This window comes from Colobus angolensis, unplaced genomic scaffold, assembly GCF_000951035.1.
Source record: "Colobus angolensis palliatus isolate OR3802 unplaced genomic scaffold, Cang.pa_1.0 Scaffold85, whole genome shotgun sequence".
Lineage (NCBI taxonomy): Eukaryota > Metazoa > Chordata > Mammalia > Primates > Cercopithecidae > Colobus > Colobus angolensis.
In genome coordinates this window covers 2,305,318-2,330,230 of record NW_012122376.1, presented here as the reverse complement: position 1 = coordinate 2,330,230, position 24,913 = coordinate 2,305,318, and the positions used below count along the sequence as shown (strand labels likewise).

The following is a 24,913-nucleotide window of genomic DNA, read 5'->3' as shown; positions in this document are numbered from 1 at the left end:
GTATTTTTACATAAATGTCAACATCTGTGTGGCTTCTAGTTACCTTCCAGTCCCTGAACCAGCTACATCAACATCACCTGGAGCTTTGTTACAAATGCAAATACTCGGTCCCTATGTCAGGTCATCGAAATCAGAAATTCTGTGGCTAGGCCGGTGGTCTGTGGCTTTAGCAGTTTTCTGGGTGATTCTGAAGCCTGCCTGGGTTTGAGGACCACTGTTACCTTGGTAGAATGTAGTAAGAGTGAGAAGGAAAAAAGCCAAGTCCCTATGTGGGTTTGGAGGCTTTGAGGAAGTATTGCCAGATAAAATAAAGACTGCTCAGCTAAATTTGCATTTCAGATCCACAACAAATTTTTTTTTTTTTTTTTTTTTTTTTTTTTTTTTTGAGACGGAGTCTCGCTTTGTCGCCCGGGCTGGAGTGCAGTGGCCGGATCTCAGCTCACTGTAAGCTCCGCCTCCCGGGTTTACACCATTCTCCTGCCTCAGCCTCCCGAGTAGCTGGGACTACAGGCGCCAGCCACCTTGCCCGGCTAGCTTTTTGTATTTTTTAGTAGAGACGGGGTTTCACCGTGTTAGCCAGGATGGTCTCGAACTCCTGACCTCGTGATCTGCCCGTCTTGGCCTCCCAAAGTGCTGGGATTACAGGCTTGAGCCACCGCGCCCAGCCAACAAATATTTTTTAGCATAAATATGGGACATACAATATTTGGGACACACTTATACTAAAAAAGCTTCATTATTTATGTGAAATGCAAATTTAACTGGGCATCCTATATTTTCATTAGATAAATCTGGGAACCCTACTCTGAATGTTTACAGAACCTCTCCATACCATGGCAACAAACAGGCCCCCAGCTGCAGGGTCCCTGAAGCCATAGTCTGAAGTAGCTGGATGTGAAGGCAATGCTGTGGAAGGCCAGCCTGTGCCCTTGTTATGCAGTTAGTTCTCTGGCAGTTTATTGCTTCTTGCAGCTATTCTCTCATATAATTGGTATGGATGAGACTTCCCCTTGATCTTGTTTTCTGTGGTTATTTCACATTGTGACATCTGTGAAGACTTTCTAATGGGAATGTGACTGACTCTACTTTTTCCAGAGGACTTTGTGCTGGGCACCAGCATGGTGGCATTGTTACAGATGCTGGGGTACACACACAGAGACAGCTCCAGGCAGGGTGCATTGTTAGGCAAGCTTCCAGTGAGGCAAAGCTAGCCACAGATGGAAATCTGCACCAAACCCTACTGCCCAGAGGAACCCCAGGACCCTCAGCTGCCACTTCCTGGAATTGCTCGACCTAAAGGATGCAGGTAATGAGGGTAAGACCACTGTCTCACAGTGCCAGATTTCTATGGAAAATGGCAAATTGAAACTCCAGTTGGGGTTTCATTGGCAAAGCATTGTAGATTCCTAAAGTGATGTTTCCAAAGCAGACTATCGAGAATTAGATAAAAACATTTCAAGGTCCAAAAAATAATTTAGGAAAAATAGGATTAAACAAATTTAAGCAAAAAAAAACCCCTTTTTTTCTGTAGGATTTATCAGTGCTTTTAACATACACTGAGCATTACACACTTCTAAAATAATACAGTATACAACAAATAACATATTTTTCAAAGGAATCTGAAGGATCTGGTTCTCCTCTGGAATGCACTGTGGTTAGTATTTGGCTAGAGGAAACCGAGAAGCAAAATGAGATCAACTATAGGATATTAACAGCTATAACTAGTTCTCAGTTTTCAAAATTATTTGTACCTGTTACACAGAATTTAATCTGTGTGTGTATATGTATACACGTGTATGTGTATGACGTATGTGTGTGTGTATCTGGCATACACAATCAGGCCACATGGCATCTCTTAAAAGTATGTGTGTGTGCCATTACCAACATGGCAGTGGGGGTGCCAATGCCTGAGAACCTATACAACTGCTGCCCCAGACCCTGGAGTTGTGTTCCCTCCATATGTACCTATGCCCCAGACCCTGGTTTCATGGCCACTCCATTGGTACCATATACCATACACCAGTGTCAACATCACCATGAGTGCACCTAACAGCCAGACCCAGTTCAAGAGAAATCCCCTTGGCCATGACATTCCTGGTGGTAAAAAAAGCTATCAGGAGGATCCCAGCAGCCTTTGCCATTGAAGACCCGAAGAACCCTTGCTGCTGCTGTAGACAACCACAGCCTTGGCCACTGAGGACATCTGCAATATTGGCAATTGTCAACCTCAGCTGACAGCTATGCCACTGCACCCACACTAGAGCTAGAACTGCCACACTCCACCCAGTGTTCTTGCACTCACCTGAAAAGGATGACTTTTTTTCCCCCAATGAAACCAGTACTTAAAACCTAGAAGAGGTTACTGCTCCATCAAATGTGCAGACATCATTGTAAGGCAAAAAGAAACAGAAAAACAACAACAAGCAAGCATAATGCCAACAAAATAATGTGATAATTGTCCAGTAACTGACCCCAAAGAAATGGAACTCTATGCATCATCTGACAAAGAATTCAAAATAATTGTTTTAAGGAATCTCATCCAACTATAAGAGAACACAGAAAAAAAAAATGACATCAGGAAAACAATACATGAATAAAATGAGAAGTTTAACAGAGAGATTGCAATAATTAAAAAGAACCAGATAGAAATTCTGAAACTGAGGGATATAATGAATGAAATTTTAAAAGGCAATAAAAGGCATTAACAGACAAATTAAGCAGAAGAAAGAGCCTGTAAATTCAAAGATAGGTTATTTAAAAATATCTAGTCAAAGACAAAAGAATGAAAATGAATGAAGAAAGCTTATGGGATTTATAGAACAGCATCAAAAGAGCTCACTTTTGCATTACAGAAGTTTAAGAAGGGCCGAGCAAAATACAGGGGTAGAGGAAGCAGAGGAAAGGCCCTTGGAGCTCTCTGGGTCCCCAAGCAGGCCATTCCTGCCAGGCATCACAGGAATCCTTTGGGAGGGCAGCCAGAGGTGCAGGGAAAAGGCCACAAGGTGAAGGAAACCTCCAGCTGAACTCTGTAACAATTTGAACCTGTCAAGAAGCCTCCTGGCCGGAACTCAGGGGAGGGTATGAATCTTGCATGCAGACTCCACAGGTAGGGGAAGAACTAAAGCCTTTTTCTTTCACAGCTGGGAGAAAGGTAGCTTGGGGCACTTCTTAGCCCTGCGTGCCCACTGCCTGGAAACAGACTTGGTGCTATTACGGAGTGCAACCAGCCCTTTGGATTGCGTGGGAGCTGGGGGAGACCTGTGACTGCCGGCTTTCCCCTACTTCCCCCACAACCTGCATGACTCAGCAGAGGGAGCTATCATCCTCCTAGGTAAGTAACTCCACTGACCTGAGAACCTCACCCGCTATCCCCCACAGCAGCCACAGCAAGACCTGCCAAAGAAGAGCCAGAGCTCAGACACGTCTAGCTCTGCCCCAACCTGGTGGTCCTTCCCTACCCACGCTGGTGTCAAACACAAAGGGCACATACTCTTGGGAGTTCTAGGGCCCTGCCCACTGCCGGTTCCTCTCCATACTACCACAGCTGATGCTCTCTAGAAAGTGCCACACCTCCCAGCAGGAGGCCAAACAGCACAAAAATAGAGCATTAAACCACCGAAGTTAAGAACCCTCACAGAATCCATTTCATTCCCCTGCCACCTTCATTGAAACAGGTGCTGGTATCCATGGCTGAGAGACCCATAGATGGTTAACATCACAGGACTCTGTGCAGACAACCCCCAGTACCAGCCCAGAGCCTGGTAGACCTGCTGGGTGGCTGGACCCAGAAGAGAGAAAACAATCACTACAGCTCAGTTCTCAGGAAGCCACATCCATAGGAAAAGGGGAAGAGTGCTACATCAAGGGAACACCCTGTGGGACAGAAAAATCTGAACAATAATAGCCTTCAGCCCTAGACCTTCCCTCTGACAGAGCCTACCCAAATGAGAAGGAACTCTGGTAATATGTCAAAACATATGAGGCTCTTTAACATCCCCCAAAAATCACACTAGCTCACCAGCAATGGATCCAAACTAAGAAGAAATACCTGATTTATCCAAAAAAGAATTCAGGAGGTTAGTTATTAGGTTAATCAGGGAGGCACCAGAGAAAGGTAGAGCCCAATGTGAGGAAACCCAAAAAACGATATAAGAAGTGAAGGGAGAAATATTCAACGAAATAGACAGCATAAAGAAAAACAACACTTCAGGAAACAGCAAACACACTTATAGAAATGCAAAACGCTCTGGAAAGTCTCAGCAATAGAATTGAACAAGTAGAAAAAAGAAATTCAGAGCTTGAAGACAAGGTCATTGAATTAACCCAACCCAACAAAGACAAAAAAATAAGAATAAAAAAATATAAACAAAGCCTCCAAGAAGTCTAGGATTATGTTAAACGACTAAAACTAAGAATAATCAGCATTCCTGAGGAAGAAGAGAAATCTAAAAGTTTGGAAAACATATTGGGGGAATAATCAAGGAAAACTTCCCTGGCCTTGCTAGAGGCCTAGACATCCAAGTGCAAGAAGCACAAAGAACTCCTGGGAAATTCATCTCAAAAAGCTCATAGCCTAGGCACATTGTCATCAGGTTATCTGAAGTTAAGATGAAGGAAAGAATCTTAAGAGCTCTAAGACAAAGGCACCAGGTAACCTATAAAGGAAAATTTATCAGATTAATAGCAGATTTCTCAGCAGAAACCCTACAGCCTAGAAGGGATTGGGGCCCTATCTTCAGCCTCCTCAAATAAAACAATTATCAGCCAAGAATTTTGTATCTAGTGAAACTAAGCATTATATATCAATTTGCCACTACCAAGCCACCACTACAAGAACTCTAAAAGGAGCTCTAAATCATGAAACAAATCCTGGAAACACACCAAAATGGAAACTCTTTAAAGCATAAATGTCACAGGATCTACAGAACAAAAATACAATTTAAAAAGCAAAAACAAAAAAAAAAACCAAAAAGCAAGGTACATAGACAACAAACAGCACGATGAATAAAATGGTACCTCCCATCTCAATACTAATATTAAATGTAAATAGCCTAAATGCTGCACTTAAAAGATACAGAACTATAGAATGGATAAGAATTCACCAGCCAACCATCTGCTGCCTTAAAGAAACTCTCCTAACACATAAGGACTCACATAAACTTCAAGTAAAGAGGTAGAAAAAGGCATTTCATGCAAATGGACACCAAAAGCAAGCAGGAGTAGCTATTCTTACCTCAGACAAAACAAACTTTAAAGCAACAGCAGTTAAAAAAGACAAAGAGGGATATTACATGATGATAAAAGGCCTTATCCAATTTTAGGAAAATATCACAATCCTAAACATATATACATCTAACACTGGAACTCCCAAGTTTACAAAACAATTACTAATAGACCTAAGAAATGAGATAGACGGCAACACAACAATAGTAGGAACTTCAGTATTCCACTGACAGCATTAGACAGGTCATCAAGACAGAAAGTCAACAAAGAAACATTTTCTTGGATAAAGAAAATGTAGTGTGTGTGTATGTGTGTGTGTGTGTATTATTGTCCTTCACAGACACTGTGAGGTGTTGTGTTTTTTTAAGATGCTTGGGAAGAAAATATCAATTTATGCCTATTGATTGGTCTTTTGATATATATATATATCTCCATATGTGTGTACATATATATCACATATATGTATAATGTATATGTACATATGTGTTTATATGTACACAATTTCTCATAGTCTATTGATATACACACACACGCACACACATACAATGGAATACTATACAGCATTAAAGAAGAGGGAAATCCTGTCACCTGCAACACCAGAGATGAACCTGGGAGACATTATGCTAAGTGAAATAAACCAGGAACAGAAAGACAAATACTGTATGATCTTACTTATATGTGAAATCTAAAAATATCAAATTCATAGAAGCGGAGAGTAGAATGTTGGTTACTAGGTGTTAGCAGGGGAGAATCCGGGAGATGTTGGTCAAAGGGTATAAAGTTTCAGCTAAACAGAAGGAGTAAATTCTGGATACCTATTGTAGAGCATGATGACTATAGTTAATAATAAAGCTTTTTTATATGTGAAAATTACTGGGAGTAGTATTACTAGATCTTAAATGTTCTCACCAAAAGTATGCAAGGTGATGGATATGTTACCTGCATTTAATCATTTCACAATATGTACATATATCAAAACGTCGTGTCATTCACCATAAATACATACAACTTTTATTTGTCAATTAAATCTTAAAGTTGAAACAAAATGTGGGCGTATGATTTTTTTAATGACAAGTTTAAACTGCTCATTTAAAGGAATTTTAACAATGACTTGAATCACAACCTCACCGTAAAACAGCTACATCCAGTACAAGTCTGATCGTGTAACTTCGCCGTTTGCTCCAATTCCAAGTTTTCCCAGCATTTTTTAGAGAACCATAAAATATGGTGATTTAGAGATTATTAATAAACTTTATGCTTGTTGCCAAGTAGATTTATATCTGTAGTGTCACTGCAAGGTTTATTACTTAGCTGCTTTGTGGAATATAAAGGGAAATCACTTGTAAAATAAAATCAAGGCAATTGGGAAATATAACTCCTCATAAAGTCATTTTCCTTATCATTCGGAAACTCAGTGTTTTTACCTTACATTATTTTAATTGGAAGTACAATTGTCCTTTAAATCCACTTCCAATCAAGAGACAGAAATTGATCTTTTCTTCCTAAGCATCTTAACAAAAACATACAACCTCACAGTGTCTGTGAAGGACGATAATAAAAGTGTACAAGTGAATGTCTTTGAATTGGGGAAACAGTCTTTTCAGTAATTCATGCTTCCTGTTTTCTTTGTAGACTGATAAAGTAAAAATTTATTTTTATCTGATAAGCCCATTTAAAAATTCTCTTGTGACTAATATCGGGAGAACTAGCCCCAAATATTTATTTAAAGGCTGTATGGAGAATGAGAGCCTTGAGATCAGACCAGGCAACAGGAAGGATGGTGTGGTCTGTGCTAAGTGAGCAAATCTTTATTACTGAGATACCGTCCACCTCTGTCTCCTATCTGCTGGGTCGTGTCTTTGGCTAGATGCTCCAGGAGTCCAAATTAACTTTAATACTTGCTCCAACCAAGAATCATCAGGGAAAGCAGATTTGTTGGAGAAGGAATTCTGCCGTGCCTTCCAGAGAATTCCGTTCCTCTACCGGTGCATGATTTGAATGGTTCTGACTTGGCTCACCTTGGGAAGTGTGGATAATGCAATTTGGATGAATTCTGTCTGTTGTGTTAGATGCAGCAGGGCCTCTCGCAGTGATTTGGCGTGAAGTATGCCCACCAGCTCTTACAATCTAGAAGGTTTTCCAACACAACCACACAACCTTAAGCCAAAGTGAAGAAGGGAAGAAGGCAGGTGATCTGGAAGGATGCAAGAATACCAGGATGCCAAGAGTGTTCAAATGGGAGTGAGAGGAAAGGAGAGGGAGTGAAGGGCAGAAAGACAGGATGGGAGTCAGGAGGGCTTTGTGGAAGAAGGGGATGTTCCTGAAGGGTTTTCTACACATTCGAAAGTTAAGGAGACAAACTGAGAGAGCCATGGAGGAGGACCCTGACAGGTGTCCTCAGAGGAGGAAATGAGCTGAGAACAGAAGGGGGCAACATGGGCTGAGTTTGAGCACTCTCAGGCTGAGTTAACTGTAGTGAGTACAGGCAGCAACAGTAATTCATAGCAAAGCGCTCAGCTGAGAGATGAAAGCCACCAGAGCCCAGCTCAGGTGTTACAGGAAGCACAGGAAAGGGTCTGGGGGTAAGGGTTGAATAAAAAGGCTGGACTTGAGAGGGGCTTGTAAGGTTAGGCAGGATTTTATAGCACAGAGAGGAGGAGCGACAGACAGGCTTCTCTCCGGCGGTTTGGGAACCCTGATCATGAATGTTTTGGGAGCGAAGGAAGGACAAGAAGTGAGACCAACTGGCAAGGGTGAGAGTGGGCAGAGTCAGGCTGAGAGGGGTCTGGGTTTTGGGGTGAGGGATGGAATCCAGGGGTGAGGGATGGAATCCAGGGAGGCTCTGAAGCTGGGCCCCCAGCCTGGAAGGAGATAGCCAGGGCCAGTTTGATGAGCTCCAGTGGGCACAGGATACAGGCACAATTGTGTCAACAGGGCATGGTGAAGACTGCCAGTGACTGAGCACCTGTAATCTGCAGATATGGTACCCCCTATGAACACAGGGACTGTATCCTTACTGCCTGCAGTGGCTCTGCCCCCTACTACCTGCAGGGGATATACCCCTATGACCTGCAGGGGCTGTACCCATATGACTTGCAGGAGATGTAACCCTATGACTTGCAAAGACTGTACCCCTATGATCTGTAGGCATTGTACCCCTACTGCCTTCAGGGCCTATACCCCCTATGACCTACAAATGCTGAACCCCCTATTGCCTGCAGGGGCTATACCCTCCACAACTTGCAGGAACTCTGTTCCTATGACCTGCAGAGGTTGTACCTTGACTACCTACAAGCGCTGTACCTTCTACAATCTGCAAAGGCTGTGCCCCTATGCACAGGCTGACCCCGTACTGCCTGTAAGCTATGGTTTACCCCTACTGTCTATAGGAGCTGTACCCCTACTGCCTGCAGGGGCTGTGCGCCCTATGACCTGCAGATGCTATACCCACTACTGCCTGCAGGGCCTGTGCCCCCTACTGCCTGCAGAGGCTGTGTCCCCTACCTGCAGGGGCTGTACCCCTCCCACCTGCGGGGACTATACCCCCTAATACTTGCAGGCACTGTCCCCACCATAATCTGCAGGGGCTGTGCCTGATGCTTCACAATTATTTTCAGCCTATCCTGCTCTGGATTCCCCCTGTAAGGCGGAGCAATGACAAGTTCTGGAACACACTAATTCCCAGGTTATGGCCGGCCTTTGAACACGACCCAATCCACTTGGGACCCCAGGAGCTGCGTGGTGATGATGGAGAAGCCTTGCTTATTGCTTCCAGGCAACTCTGGTGAATTGCACAGGTAGAGCCCTGACTTGGGGAGGAGAGAGGCCCGTGGGTTGGAGTGTTCCTAATGTCAGAGACTTGAAAGCAAAGGCCAGCTCTCCTGCCACCTTCCCTTGGCGTCTGTGGGTGTCAGCCTCCGTCCTCCGCATCTCACAATCACCACCTCCCACTGATCCCTCTACCTGAGAAGCCCTGGCATCCACCACCTTCCTCATCCCACTGTCCTGCCCAGGCCCCACCCTCATCATGTCACACCTGAAGCTACACTACCAGTTCCCAGCCCTGCTTTTGACCTCAGAATAAGGTTACACTTAGCCACATCTACAGTTCATCTTTCCTTGGGCTCCTCTTTGGCCCCTTCGCCTCCCCACCCATCCCCATTTTACCATCCAATCATAGCTAAACTGCATATCCCCAGCCTCCTTTCTTCACCGTGTGTTCCCCTCCTCACCCACCCTGCCCCATTGGCATGGTTCTCCCCCAAGTCGGGAACCTTCCTCCCCAGGTTGGGAGCAAGGCTACCATCTATGAGATTCCACAACAACCTCAGCAAACCCCTTTCATGGCACTATGAGAATCCTATGAGCATTGCCTCTTCACCCGCCTGCTTCCCCACAAGGTGGGCAGACTAGGGACTGTGCCTAGCACTGTGTGGGTTCTCAAACAAGGTATGCTGAAGAGATGGACAAAGAAGTTCCTTCTGTCACTGCTAGAGCCATGGGAAGGTGGCCCAGGTAGCTCCCGGGTGAGGAGAGAGACTTCTGCATTGTATTTATTGGCTTCGAGAGTTCAAACCACAGGTGACAAGATAGTCAAGACAGGCTACGGACTGTAGCTAGGACCTTGACAGTGCTACTTCCTGGTCCCTCTAGAGTCCCCAGTTGTTCATGAAAATTTTCCTGCCTCCAAACAAGGAGCCCTAACCCTAACTAACACTCACCCACATGCAGCACTCTTCCCCTGGCCTCAAAGGTGCTCAGAATTCACTAGCTATCATAAAGTACAGCTGGTTCCCTGGTTCTCACCATAGTCATCCCCTGCAAGTCCAGGGACTGGCTTCTCTGGCATTGTCAGCTGCTGAGGCTCCCACCTGAAGCTTTCAGGTTCTGCTCCTGAGACAAGACTGCTGGACAAGCCCCGATCAGAGGCAGCTACCCCAGCACCAAAAGCAAATAGGAGTCTTCTTTTCAGCAGATGCCTTGACGCTGTAGCCAGAGCTCGTTCACGCATATGATTTATTAACTAATTTAGCATGCAAGAAAAACATCTGCATTTTACTTTTATCATCTTGCCAGCAGACAGGCTGAAGACAAGATGTGTGCTGCAGACTTGTTTAATAGGGCCTTAAACATTTCTTCTCACTTGACCGAGCTTGTATGAGGCTCTGGTTTCAGAGGTTGTCTGATTTCACTGACCTAACACAAACAAACCCAAAAGTAAAGCTCTCATCAACACATAAATACCACAGGGATGGTCAGGGTGGCCATAAAACCCATGTTGGCCAAGTCCCACTTTGAGAGCATGCTGGTTGCCAGGACTGTCTTGGAATTTGGGGAGTAAAAGGTATTCAGTTAGTTAACATTCTGAACTGAGCCTGGTTACCTTTTATTATATACAATTTTAAGATTTTCATTTAAAGGAATGTGAACTTGTAAGGATATTTGTTTTGGGCAAACACCAGTTGGATGATATAACGAGTAAAATGGTGTCTCCCCAACAAAAAGATAATGTTTAAGTCCTAATCCCCCATAACTCTGAATGTGACTTCTTTAGAAATAGGGTCTTTGCAGAGGTAATCAAGTTAAAATGAGGTCTGACTGGATGAGGGTAGCCCTAATCCAAAGACTGTCGTCTTTATGAGGAAAGGAAATTTGAACATAGAGACACAGACGCAGGGAAGACGGCTATGTGGAGACAGAGGCAGAGACTATAGTGCTGTATCTACAAAGCAAGGAACACTGAGGACTGCAGGAAGCCGCCAGGAGCAGAGAGCGAGGCTGGACACGGGATTGCCCACTGAGCCTCTAGAAAGTAACCAACCCTGTGGAAACCTTGATTTTGACTTCTGGCCTCCAGAACTACAAAAAAATGTTTCTGGGCTTGTTTTTTGTTGTTGTTGTTGTTGTTTTTGTTTTTTTTGGTTTTGTATTTTCCTTTTTCCGAGACACCGTCTTGCGCTCTGTTGCCCAGGCTGGAGTAAAGTGGTGCGATCACGGCTCACTGCAGCCATGACCCAGCCAGGCTCAGGTGATCCTCGCACCTCAGCCTCCCAAGTAGCTGGGACTACAGGCATGCACTTTCATGCCTGGCCAAGTTTTGTACTTTTTGTAGAGACAGGATTTCTCCATGTTGCCAGGCTGGTCTTGAACTCCTGGGCTCAAGGGATCCACCCACCTCGGCCTCCCAAACTGCTGGAATTACAGGCGTGAGCCACTGCGCCCTGCCGGGTCCTGTTCTTTTAAGCCTTGTGTTTGGTGATTTCTCACAGCAGCCCTAGGAAACCAGTACAGATGGCCAAGGCCACATTGCCTCTGGCACTTGGGGTGACGGTGTCCCAGACCACTTGTGGCCGGTAGAATGGCACAGCCGGGAGGTGCTGGCCCAGGAGAGGAGAAGCCCAGCGCGGCACCACACTAAACAGATTCCCTAAGGTCTCTGCGTCTCTGTTTCTTCCCACACAAAGTGAAGGGACCTGACTGAAAAGGAAGCCCTCAGCGCCTTTCTGTGTGTGTACCTGAGTCTTGAGCTCTAAAGTAGCGTCATTCTATATTTGCTGACCACAAATTTAGTAGCCTAACCATGCTCTCAAGTAGCATCTTCAGAACTATCGAGGCTGAGTGGCCCACACAGCCTGGGCACCAACACCCAACACTGCCCAGGGCCAGTGTAGGCACTGGAGGCCCCAGAGGTCTCCTGGTGCTGGCTGTGGTTCTCACAACAACTTGAGAAGTCTGTGCCTGAACCCAGTTTTCTCTTTATTGGGCCAGAGATGAAACAGCCTCCTGGAAACTGTATCCCCATTGAACCTGTATCTGCCAATGGACTTACAGCTCTGGTTAGAGACACGTTTTCCCATGGGGAGCTCTTTGCAAACCCCCTTTTGTTAGTATACTAGAAATTGTCATGCGGAGGGAGCAGCAGGTGTCTTGGCAAATATTTAGCCACAGGGAAGGATGCATTCAAATTCATTCCTCCCCGAGGTCTTTAGACAGCTCCACCAGCAGAGTTCTGGTGGAGGGAAGGAGACTTAGTCTGCCCATAGACTGGGGAGGTTCACAGGAATTCTATGACAACACCCTTTTCCTCAGTCCCCCAGGCACCCGGAATAAGATCTTGGTAATGTTTGCTAAGCTGCACTTTATTGAATACGGTTATTTCCCCAAAAGACTTTTATTCTGAGTTATACTCATGATTTCACCTCCTAGGGGCCAAAACATTTTCCTAGGAAGAAAGATCTCATTCCTCTATCCAAAGGAATAAAACTGGGGTTTCTCCAGGCCTCCAGATTTTAAGATTTGGGTTGGCAGTCACTAAGTATGTGCTCTGATGTCCCCCATCCGTACCCTCATTACTTTTTGTTATTCTTGCTAGTTTAATAGTCTGTTTATAAGCTCCATGAAGAAGGGACTGAGGTCAGTCTTGCTCCCAGTATGGCACCCAGAGAAGGTTCCTGATAACTCCCTCTCCAGTGAGTAAGGAAGTGCCCTGCCTCACAGGGTCAGTGTGACACTGGCCTCACAGTGCTGGGAAGCTGGCCATGCATCCTCTGAGCTCACAGCAGGAAAGGGGTTTCAAGATGACGAATGTTGATGTAGACAAGCTGGAGTCAACCTCTCACCCCGAGATCTGTTTTGCAATCTATAAAGGGCAAAGGGGATCTCTTGCAAATATCTATTGGGAGCCAAGAATTTGAACTTGCTACCCTGGCTGCTATAGTGGTGTGGCCTCTGTCCCAGCTGTAATGGTAAATTGGTGTCCCAAGTTGTTTCTGCTGAGCTCAATGCCCATATGTGATCTCTCAAAATGGGCTGGCTCCAAGAATAGGCTTTATGATGCTGAGGGTCAGCCACTTGGAGCCATAACAGGTTCTGCATATGTCAGTGGCATCATTCAGAACCATCACCCCTGAGCGAAGCCTCCAGCTCCAGGAACACCTCCCCACAGCCCCTGGTCTTTTCCAGTCTCCACAAGCCACCTGCAGCTTACCACTCAGAGGATGGGGAACTGTGAACTGCTTCTTGCTGGTGCGGATGGGAAGGACGCTCTGCTTCTGCCTCAGGTCCTCCTTCCGCTGGGCTTTCCTCTGCTGGACCATGTGCTCGAGCTTTTTCAGCCGTTCTTGTGAGCGAGAAATGAACTGAGGCTTACGAACTTCTAGTGCTTCCTATGCAAAGCAAAGAAAACATGTCATTTTTAAGAGCAGTGACACAGAAAGGCAACACATCTGTCTGATGTGGACAGGAAGCTGATGGCAAGCATGACACTCCGAGACCAAAAGCCACGGTGCAAAAGTACGTCACAATTTTCCTCCACATCCTTGTGTAAAGAGGGTAACAGGCACGTTGACAACACAGGTCCTGGGGGTCAGGCCTGGCCAGCGCTGAGACCCCTGCTGCAGCAGGATTGACCGGCAACTGGCATCAAAGCCGGGAGTACAGAGGCAACGTCCGCCCATTCCTCTTTCTACCCTGCTGAGTCATTTGTTCCCAAAAGACAATCCAAGAGCCCTACATTCTGTATTCCAAAGAGACATGGGTGTGGAGGGAACGGAGGTGCTGAGTCACTTGCTTCTGTTGCACTTGGAAGCCCCAAGAAGCACAGACACAGATCATTCACTCAGTGTGAAAAACACGCCCTTTCAGAGGCACCACAACTGCGGCAAAAGGAAACAGCTCCTCCTCCTGGGTAGAAAGAGTTGGGAGGAAACCTTAGCCTATGCAGAAGGTTCTGTGAGCTCCACAAACCATGTCAGAAGTCCCTGTCTCCACTCCCACCTCCATGCACCAAGCCACCCACACAAGTCTCCTGAACAAGACTAACAACTGCCATTCCGCTGTGTTCCAGACACTGGGCTAGGTGCTCGTTGTGTATTCATCACTTCCTGGAGTCCCACAGCTGTTCACGAAGGCAGGCATATTTCTTTCCATTTGACAGATGCAAAAACTGAGGCTCATGGTAGTTTGGTAGATCACATGGTAACGACCCATCCGTCGGAACCCCATTCATTTCCTGCACTGCTTTTTATGGTCTTAACTTAATATTTCTGAGTGTCTCTGCTCAAGTTGTCCCCGGCCTGAAGTACCACCCATAGCCATTGGTTCAAGTTCCAACTACCCCAGGAATACCTTTTGAAATGCCCTGTTGAGTCACAGCATGGTGCTTCACCGATGGGCTTGAGCAACAGTGAGTCACACATTTACCTCGGTGCTAGGCTGTGAGCTCCAGGAAGTCACGGGCCATGTCTCATTAACAATGCATCACTCACACAGTAGGAGTCCTGCACGTATATATATATACGCTCAGCAAAGGCTCGCTGGGTGCGCTGCCACGACCAAAACGTTCCTCTGTCCCCTTCCTCTTCCTCTGGGAGTTCAGTGTGCCCAGGGGGAAGAACTGTGGGCTCAGTCTGTGTCACATATGTATCCCTGGCAGCTATGCTAGGGAAGAAGTCTTCTCGGCCAGCTCCCCACATGATGCCAGCCACCAGGAACACAGAACCACAAGGTATAAGTCACTGGATGTGCTGAAGCTTCAAGAGAGTTCCATGCCTAAAGAGATAACCCTTAGGAACAGACTGGTGGCTCAGGTGTAGCTTCTGCCTTGGCGGCCCACTCCACCAAGAATGTCCTTGGGGACTTTGAGGGCAGCATGAATGCCTCACCCAGGTCCCACCAAGGCCCCCTGGGTACAGGAGCCAGCCAGTGGAGCCATCTCCACAACTGCAACTGCAGAGAGGTTTGCAAACTTATTAAGTGCCTTCCAAGAAGGTGTGGCTAGCTGTGCAATACAGTTAGCAGAGACTTTCTCTGAGGTTGTTTGCCCTCCTAATTTTTATTTCTCTGTATTTTTAAATTTTATAAAATGTGTACATATTACATTTTATAAAGCAATTGGGAAAAGATGCCAAACTAAACCTTTCCTATCCTTCCATTCATGACCATGTGACCTTGGGCAACTTCACCTCTCAAAATCTGTGTCCTCATCTGAAGACACTGAGATCTGGAGCTCCTACAGGCTCCTACCTCCTGGGAGTCTTGCATGGATTGGAGGCACTGATGCCTAGGAAGTGACCTGTGGAAGGCTGGAGCATCCATCACTGCTGCTGTCACTGTCACTACTGATAGTATTTGATCTTCATTCTAACCTGGAGGAGTCAGTGTCATTATCTCCATTATTCAAACAGTGACAGAGTAGCCCAGAAAGCTTAGAGGACCTTCCCAGTCACATAGCTGCTGTGAAGTGAAATCAGGTTTCCAGCCTCAGAGGTGGAAGTGAGGTTGTGTGCTCACGGACTCCCTAGGAAATCTCTCCCTTTGGCAGGAATCAAGCCAGGACACACAGAAGGCCTTACTTGCAAGGTCAAGGATCTTGCAGGCGTTTGCTGAGGCTCAGAACAGTCTTCGGACAGGCCAGGGCTCCCTGCTCTCTCAGGGGGTGCTGCTGTGGAGGGCTCAGGCGTGGTGGGGTCCTCACTCTTCTTACATTCCTTTATTTTTACAACCAAGTCACAGCACGTGTAATCTCCTAGGAGAGAAGATTTAGAATCCCATTTAGAGGGCACCAAGTGATTTTCGCTTGACTCCTCAATACCATTAGACACAGAAGACAATTTTGAAAATAGAAACGCCAGTGGATTATTAATGGGCCTCGTTAAGCTGACAAGATCATGCCTCGTCACAGAGCCCCCGGCCGCCCTGGTCACAAGGAAGAGCATTTGCATTCAGCCAGACTTCAGGACCGGCTAATTATGCCAGGGAGGTATTCCCTAGGCTTCTGACGGTTAGGATGGCTTTGCTCAAAATGAAAAGAAACTTTTCTATTCGGTGCTTCATATTAAGTGTGTCCTGTCCAATTATCACAGTTGGGTTGTTTTGGGACAGTGTATTAATCTAGCCAGTGCTTGCTACACTGATGATATAAGGACAGAGTGCTGGTATTCAATTAGAGAGCCCTCCCCTGCACTTGCTGGAGACGACCACTGGCTTTGCATAAGTCATTGGGATGACTTCTCGCTCAAGGCTGGTTTTGGGCTCTTCCTGGGGCCATTTTGACTTTCCCTTGTGGAAAGGGTCCAGAAATGAATGGATCCAATAGCATCTCAGGCAGGATCGTTTCTGATGGATTGGGGATTAATGAGTATTCACTGGGCACTTACTGGCCTCAGTCTGCAACACAACGTCCTTCACTCTGTCCTTAGTCCGCCCCTCCCATATGAGCCCCACTGCTTGCCTCACTGCACCTTCCCCTCAACACAGCACCCTGAAACCACCCCAGTTCTGAAACGCATGGCAGCCTCTCCCTCACTCCTCACCCACATACTCGCCTATCTTCATAAAGCCCCTTTGATTCCTCTGCCCAGTGGACTCCCACCTCCAGGCTAAGTCCAAACCTTCCAAAAGCCTCCCTCCCCTTCCCAAGGCAGGACCCATCCCTGCCTCTGCTACGTCACCCCAGGGAACACACATCGCTCACTCAGCAGCATCTAACCGGGGAAGGGGTTGGAAGATGATGTTTTCACCCCACCAGCTAGGACTCCCTCGAGGGCTGGACCGTATCACATCCACCCTCCTTCTCTCCACAGCACCAGGCTAGGTGCCCAAAAGGAGCTCATTCTGTGGCCAGTGTGGAGGTGGCCTTCTGGAGGCTCACCTGTCCATGGGATGCGTCTCCACGATTACAACGACTACAACTCACCATTTATGCCTGGGTCGTCTCTTGCCTGGGTCAGCTGTCCAACCTCTGCTCAAGACCCACCCACAGTTCCTGTTACCTACAAGCCCAAGCCAAGTAGACTTTCCATGGCCGTTCACGGTGGGCATCCCACCAGCAGCAGTCGCTTTGGAGTCTCTAACAGCACACCACTTACGTTTCCAGTCACGCTCTTTCATTTTTCTGAGCATTTGCTCTGGTGCCTTCTGGAAAATTTCCCTGTGACCACTCTGCCCCACCCACCCCCTGTCTCCCGCTGCCCCTTCAGGCCTAACACTAGCCCCAAGCCCCTCCTGTGGAGTTAATCTTGCCTTCTGCCATACTGCTTCCATGTCTTCTTGTGAGCACGTTTTCTAGTTCACCCTGTACACAGGGGAGGAAGCCACAATTTCTCTGCCTCCTTCTCCATCATTCTCCCCAGCACCAGAACCAGAAACCCCAGGGCCAACCCTAACACTCCCGCCTTTCCACTGCTCAAAGACCCATCCCTGGATCCTGAGTGTCTCTGCAGCCGCGGCCCCTCCTGCACAGCGACTCCACACTCTCCTCATCGGCTGGGCCTCAGCCCCCAGCCGCGCTCCTCTCCCATCTGTCCTCCACATTGCGCACGAGGCAGTAGTTTCCTCTTGAGCAAATCTAATTATGTCTCTTCCTTTGCAAAGGCTTGGCTCTGCCTTCAATCCAGACTTCCTAAGTGCGTTTAGAAAGGCCTTCCAACCTGATGCACGTGACCCCTGCAGACTCACGCCAGCCGCTGCCACCCCCACAACCCTTGCGTCCTGGCCCGACCCTCTGCAGGTCCCCATGTCAACCACGTTCTTCCTGTCCCAGTTCCTTGTTTCGTGTGTACTTTTCCCTCTGCCCTCAGTCTGATTTGAAAATGTCAAATATACTTTCAAGTTCCTGTTCAGATCACTTCCTTGGCAAAGGTGCCTCTGCACAGACCCTCCTTGGAGTGTCAGGGGCTGTCCTCGGCTTCCCCATGGCCCATCACCTAAACCCTCCTCGGAGTGTCAGGGGCTGTCCTCGGCTTCCCCATGGCCCATCAGGGGCTGTCCTCGGCTTCCCCATGGCCCATCACCCAGACCCTCCTCGGAGTGTCAGGGGCTCTCCTCGGCTTCCCCATGGCCCATCACCCAGACCCTCCTCGGAGTGTCAGGGGCTGTCCTCGGCTTCCCCATGGCCCATCACACAGACCCTCCTCGGAGTGTCAGGGGCTGTCCTCGGCTTCCCCATGGCCCATCACACAGACAGAACTATGCTGCTGTTTCCTGACCAACTGAGAGCCTAGAGGGCAGGGGATACAAAGCACAGTGTCTGGCATGCAGTAGATGCTTAATAAATGCTTCTCTAAACGATTAATGAATGAGAAGCTAGGGATTAACTCGGGTTCCAAGTGAAATTTACTTTTATCAATTGCCATAACCAATTTAAATTTTACAGCCCAAGCTGATATCTTTCTGTCCTTTTCCGTAGTTCTTAGAGAACATCTTTAGAGTGATAGGAAATATAAATTTTCCTGCTGACACAACCAGGTGCCACAGGATGTTTTTCCAATGTGTTCTCATGTCCTTTCTATATCATTGTTGCACCATTTAGTAGTGGTCAGCAACTTGACGCCCAGAGAAATGATGACTGTGTTCTAATTCTTGGTTTCTTCTTCTGTGGGAGGCTGAGTTTGGGACCTACCTTTTGGGCACGTGAGTTCCAGTGTCTCATGCTTGTTAAGTGCTGGGCACCTGTGGGAGCCTCGCCCCTTAGTCATTATCCCTGCTAGTCAGTCACCGGGCCACAGTCAACCCAGTGGACCTGCTGCCTTCAGAGCAGCCACACACACCTGCATCTCCAACTTTTCTTAGCTGAGCCTGTGAGTCTGCTGCGCACCTGGGTGTGGTCTTCTCTCAGCCACAGTGGGTACTGGCCTTGCACACAGTGGGCTTGAAAAATCCCTGACCCACATAGGGCTGCCTCCTGGGTGCTTGGGAGGTTCTTACGTGGCAACAATTTGTCCCCTCTCTGCTCTCCCAGTTGGAGAAGGGAAGGCTTCTTCAGGTGAACAGTGACTGTGTGCACAAGGTCCAAGTAGGCAATCAACAACTTTTTATCGACTGTCAGGACAGAATGATGTCACCCACCACCCTCGCTCCTTACCTTTGGGGCACTTGCTTTCTATCTGAACACCAGTGTCTTCCTGTGGAGATGCACATACATCTTGTAAGGGGCAAAGAAACCCAGGAAAAAGGATTCTGGGTTTCAGGAAGCTTTGATGTCGTCTCTCTGTGGGTTCAGAAAGGTCTCCAGACAGACAGTCATCGCTTGGAGAGCTATCCCCAATGGGAAGGAAATGTCTAGTGGGCTTCTGTTCCACTGGAGGAGCAGACAGAGTCATGCATGCTTCTCCTTGCTGCCTCTTGCTGCTTCCAGAAAATACTTTTGTGTGTACTAAAAATAAAATGAGAATTGTGCTCAAAATCTCTTATGAATCCAATCTAAAGTACTGACTTCTACCGCACAGGGTGCTTTGCTCGGGACAAACTTGAGGGGGAGCACAGTACTGCAAGTTCAGTTAGGAGCTCCATCTCTATACAGCGCTGTCCTGGATGGGGCTTGAAAGAGACTGTGCTCGGTGGTGTCCTTAGGAACTCATATTACATTATCTTCAGTGAGTAATAAAGTGAGTTAGCACCTTGATTCTGGGGCCAGAGTACCTGAATTCAAATCCCACCTCTGCTACATTTAAACTTTCCAGTCTCACCTATAAAATTGAGGTGAGGCAATAATATAATGGACTAATATTAAATTATTTATTATTATATTATTTAGGTTTCTGTAATAAGTTTACTTCTATAACAAATTATATCTTTTATATAATTTATATGATTATATTATATATAACAACATATCTATATTATATAAATCTCAAATATGAAAATTGAGGTAATGTTATAATGAAACAGTAACTCATATAGAGTGTTTAGCACAGTACCTGATGCACAATCAGCTGAATAAATGTTCGTTATGATTACTATTGCAGAAGCATTGGTGCCAAGTTACGTACTATGGTAAATACAGAGGTAGGAAACAGTTTATCGGGTCAACGTGCAGAGCTCTAATAAAGCGGTGGGTTTAAAGACGTGTACAACATGTCGCTTGTTTCCACATTGTACTATCAAAGGCCTGGGAACCACCGTATGTCCATTGATAGGGGACTAATTAAATAAATTATGGTACATCCATGCTCTGCAACGGTTAAAAAGAATGAGGCAGATGCTCTTGTGTGGATGTGGGTTAATCTGTAAGATACATTATCTAGTGAACAAAGCAAAATGCAGGACAGTGTGCTTCCCCAGTAAATGCTTTTAGCCTCAGATATCTCTCAAAGGACACAGAACAGGCGGGAGACTGTGCTGTCTCAGGAGAGGGCAATGTAACACTAGGAATTGGCAGTGGAAAACAGGCTTTCTTTTCACCACCCATTTTGTACGCTTTGATTTTTTTAAACCTCTTTTATTTTGGAATGCCCTATACATTTTTTAAAGAGTTATTCTTTTTAAATAAGGGAGGGACTGCACCAAGTTGTCAGCCCCCCATGCTGATGCCACCCGAGAGAAATGGCCCTGCCATTGCTGCCAGTGGGAATGCGGCCTAGCCTTCCTGTGTGTTGGGACAGCAAAAAACATACTGGGAATCCCTGGAACAATAGAAGTTATAAGAACATTCTTGCTATGTTTTCTCAAATGTCTTATATATAAAAAGGAATCGGGCTCACCACTACCAACCTCTCTCATCAATTTCTCAGAAGTCTGTCATTTGTTCTACCCCCTCTGTCCTGGAGTCCCCACTGCTCCAGCCAGTGGGAACAGGCTGTGTGGGGCAAGGCCAGGCTGTGTAGGACAGAGGGAAGAGCAAGAGCAAAGACTCTAGGGTGAGAGGGCCCCCAAAGCACCTTCCTGGCCGTGGGATCCAGCACAGGTGAGGCCACCTGAAGGCCATCAATTTTCTTATTCACCAAGAGGGGAAACCCAGCTTTCCACGTTCTTACACGCAAATAAACAAAATGTAGGTCAAAAGCGCCTGCAGGCCCCAGTGTTGGATACATAGAAAGTACCAAAAAGAAAGAAAGTGTTATCAGCCTTTGTCATTTGGAGATGTTTGTCTACCTATTGTAAAGTTGGCTTTGCTAAACTGTCCAGAAAAATGTTTCCAGACTTTTATTTCAAAACATTGGTTCCGTTTAAGTACAAAATATTGCAGACAGAAGAAGCCCAAAACAGTCATACATCACCTTCTTTTGTTAGAGCTCTCTGACAGAATCAAAAACCAAATTAGTTATCAGTGATGCAGTCTCAATCTGCCAGGTGATAGGATTCATCCTGGAGTTAGATTTTTTTAAATTAACGTATTTATTTATAGATTTATAAGATCAACTGATCAATATTTTAATCTATCTATCATATATCTATTTATCTATCTCTGGTTTACTGTAACTTTTTATGTGAATGAGCTTATGTAAGTCAGATGTTCAGGCTGTGACTTGAAAGAGTTAAACCAACTCAGAGAAAATAGAAGGTAGTTAGTGCACTGGAGAAAAGAAATATGCAGCCAAAGAAGGACTTTTCTGACAACTGATTGATCAGGTCTCATTTCCTGCATTCTGAAACGTACAATCGTCAGCTGTGCAGTCACCCTCAGGTGGACCCTCGCAGGACAAGGCGGCACATGTGCTCTTCTCCTCTCATGCACTCCACGTGTGGGTGGGACTGAGCGTTCTCTGTTCATGCCCAACATTCCAAACTGCATCACCCCAGTGAGGACCCATGGACACCGCAGGCTCTGGCCACCTCGAGAGCAGCCTGCCAACGAAGTCACCTATCCCAGGCATTTCCATCCACCGGATGGGCGTTCAAAGTCCTGCTCCTGAGTCTGCCACATGGAGAGGGTTTAAAGGACATCATGACTTTCCTTTAAATAGAAACATTCCCCATATCCCCTTTTCTCAATTTGGTTGACATGCCACAGTGCAACAATCTCACAAACTTGATTATCCTAGAATTGAGCTATGCAGCAGGAAGTGAACTAAAACCAACCAAAGGATTCTGCCCAACAGTTATGAATTCCTTCTATTGAACTCATAGAAGAGCCCCTTGGGTCATGATGCAGTACCCATTTATGCTTTCCTCAAGTTCACTTTTATTGCGAAATACATTATATTTACAATGTAAAGCTATTAAACAGAGCACCCACAAAGTTACCTCCTAGATTAAGAAGTGGAATATTTCCGGGGCTTCAGACATCTGAGCTGCTCTTGGATGGCACCCACCCACATTCTACGAGACAGGACCACTCACCTCAACTGTGGGTTACTCCATATTCCTTTTGTCTCTAATTTTCCCACCTATGTAGCTACCCTTAACCAATATGTTTTTATACCAAAATTCTGACTAGCAAGCACAAAGCTAGCTTTTTTTTTTTTTTTTTTTTTTGAGACAGAGTCTTGTTCTGTCGCCAGCTTGAAGTGGCAGTCTCGGCTCACTGCAACCTCTGCCTTCTGGGTTCAAGCCATTCTCCTGCCTCAGCCTCCTGAGTAGCTGGGATTATAGGTGCCCGCCACCATGCCCAGCTAATTCTTGTATTTTCAGTGGAGACAGAGTTTTAATATGTTGGCCAGGATGGTCTTGATCTCTTGACCTCATGATCTCCCCGCCTCAGCCTCCTAAAGTGCTGGAATTACAGGCATGAGCCACCACGTCCAGCAAAAGCTAGCTGTTTTAAGGTAAGGACATCCTTGTATCTGTTAGATAAAAGCTTCCAGAGGAGGCTTCAGCAGGTTGGCTGGGCCATAGCTTTCATGTGAGTTTATAGGATAAGATGCTGGGGAAGAAAGTAGCAAGGGATGAATGAGTCCTGGACACCAGGGGATGATCACGGTTGGCATCAGGCAGGGCTGGCATGTGTCCGGACATGCTGGCAGGCAGTAGCATTATGGGAGCAGGCTGGTCTGGATTTTCTGTTCCTGACCTCACCATGTTCAGCTGTAGGCCTTAGGGATAAGTTCACCTGCAGTGAAACGTGAGCCCTATGGAAACCCATGCAGGGCAGGGACTGGGGGTGGTGGAATTTCAAGGACCTCAATGACACATCACCAAGAACAGCCGAGAAGTGGCATGGATCTGGGCTAGGTGGGGACACCGCCAGCCCATGCAGGTCCTTAGGACAACATGAGAAAAAGGTGGATCTTTCTCAGGACATTTTACCTCCATTGGCCAGAAAATGCCGCCATTAGCCAATCTGATAGAAAAAGATACTTTATTGTGTCTCTCCAAATATCGTACAAATCTTTGATGTTCTTATATGAGCCCCTGTTGAGCCAGTGGCTCCCCACATGCACACAGTTCTCATAACCGTGGCAATTTTGTTCACAGTAGAAAACCAGAAAGCATGAGTGGTTGCTAAGGAGAGAAACCAGTACGACAGCAAGACTGTCAGTCACATCTCAGAGGAAGAGCAAGAAAACTATGAAAAGCAGACACGCGAGCCGGGAGGGTACAGCTAGCTGCCCCGGGAACTTTCATAGCCGAAGGCAGGTAAGTAACATACAGAACTCGCATTAGAATCCTTTATATCCAGATTAGTTTAAATTGTGTTAAAGATAGTCTCGTATTGAAGATGAAACTTAGCTCTTTAGAACATTCATTCATTCAGGAAGAGAAAGATTGTCTCTGAGGTTTTGAGTCAGCTCTGTGCAGCCTCCTGCCCTCTTAAAACAGACTTCAACCAACCACTCGACCAAAAAGACCTTTCTGAACAAAGCAGGCCTCCCTGAGTGTAAACCACACATTTCCTCCATAGGCTGATGTTCCGGGCAGTGACGTTTTCTCCCTGCAGAATCTGGGCCATCTTACAACCAACTGTGTCTTAAGAGCTCCAGTAACCCAAGCTTGTGTTGTTGTCTCCGGGCCATCAGCATAAACATCAATTTCTCAACTCAACTGCAGGGTGGCCCTCAGTATCTCCTAAGAGCCCTAATGCTCTTTGCCATGAACACAAGCAGCCCCAGACTGCCTTCTGCCCTCAACAGCTTTGCAAAGCTCTCAGGTCTGCATTTTATACGTAGCATCTCACCTCTTCCTCTCACCTGGGTTCTCCTCCAGCCAGCCCCAAAACTACAGCATCTAACTGTAAACCAGTTAAGGGAGGTTGGCAGGCTTGGGTGTCTGTTGAACACCCACTCTGCATGGGCACCTGCAGGTGAGTTGAGAACTCTCTTTTGCTGTGTCCTTTTGGCAAGTGAGAGGCTGCTGCAGAGGGGAAGGAAGGCATTCTGTTGCGTGTTGTGTACTGCGGGGGGGAGGTATTCTTCTGCGTGTTGCATGCTGCAGAGGTGGGGAAGGCATTATTCTCCATGTTGCATAATGCAGAGGGGAGGCATTCTTTTGCATGTTGCATACTGCAGCGGTGGAAAAGGCATTCTTCTGCAGGTTGCATGCTGCAGAGAAGAAGGGAAGGCATTCTTCTGCATGCGGTGTCCTGCAGTGGAGGGAAAGGCATTCTTCTGCAGGTTGCATGTTGCAGAGGGGGAGAAGGCATTTTTCTGCATGTTGCGTGCTGCAGAGGAGCAGGGAAGGCATTCTTTTGCAAGATGCATGCTCATCCGTGGACATGGAGGCCACGAAAGAGGAAGGAAGAGGCAGTAACAATGAGCACTCTAATCGCACAGCTTTTCAAGCAAGTGTTGTTTGCTTTATTCTTTTACTTTTAAAGGAGAGAGAAAAAACCTAAAACCACCTCCAATTACAATACATAGAAGATGAAATAAAATAAAGTCAAGTTAATTTGTAGCCTTTTAAGAAGCAAGAGGTTGAGCGTGGTGACTCAAACATGTAATCCCAGCATGTTGGGAGGCTGAGGCAGGAGGATTGCTTGAGCACAGGAGTTCAAGCCCAGCCTGGGCAACATAGTAAGACTCTAACTCTACTGAAA

The 24,913-nt window shown here is 46.5% G+C and overlaps 1 protein-coding gene across 3 annotated transcripts in view; it reads right to left on the bottom strand.

Moving 5' to 3' along the window:
• Nucleotides 1-24,913, bottom strand: part of LOC105503322 (chromosome unknown open reading frame, human C10orf90) — a 241,141-nt gene that overhangs the window by 13,229 nt on the left and 202,999 nt on the right. For all 3 annotated transcript variants that reach the window (XM_011930181.1, XM_011930184.1, XM_011930182.1), the window contains 3 exons: nt 19,085-19,375; nt 15,576-15,748; nt 13,211-13,388 (listed from right to left, as the gene is read on the bottom strand). In XM_011930181.1, coding sequence (XP_011785571.1) covers nt 13,211-13,388; nt 15,576-15,748; nt 19,085-19,375 — 642 coding nt within the window. The remainder of the gene's footprint in view (nt 1-13,210; nt 13,389-15,575; nt 15,749-19,084; nt 19,376-24,913) is intronic.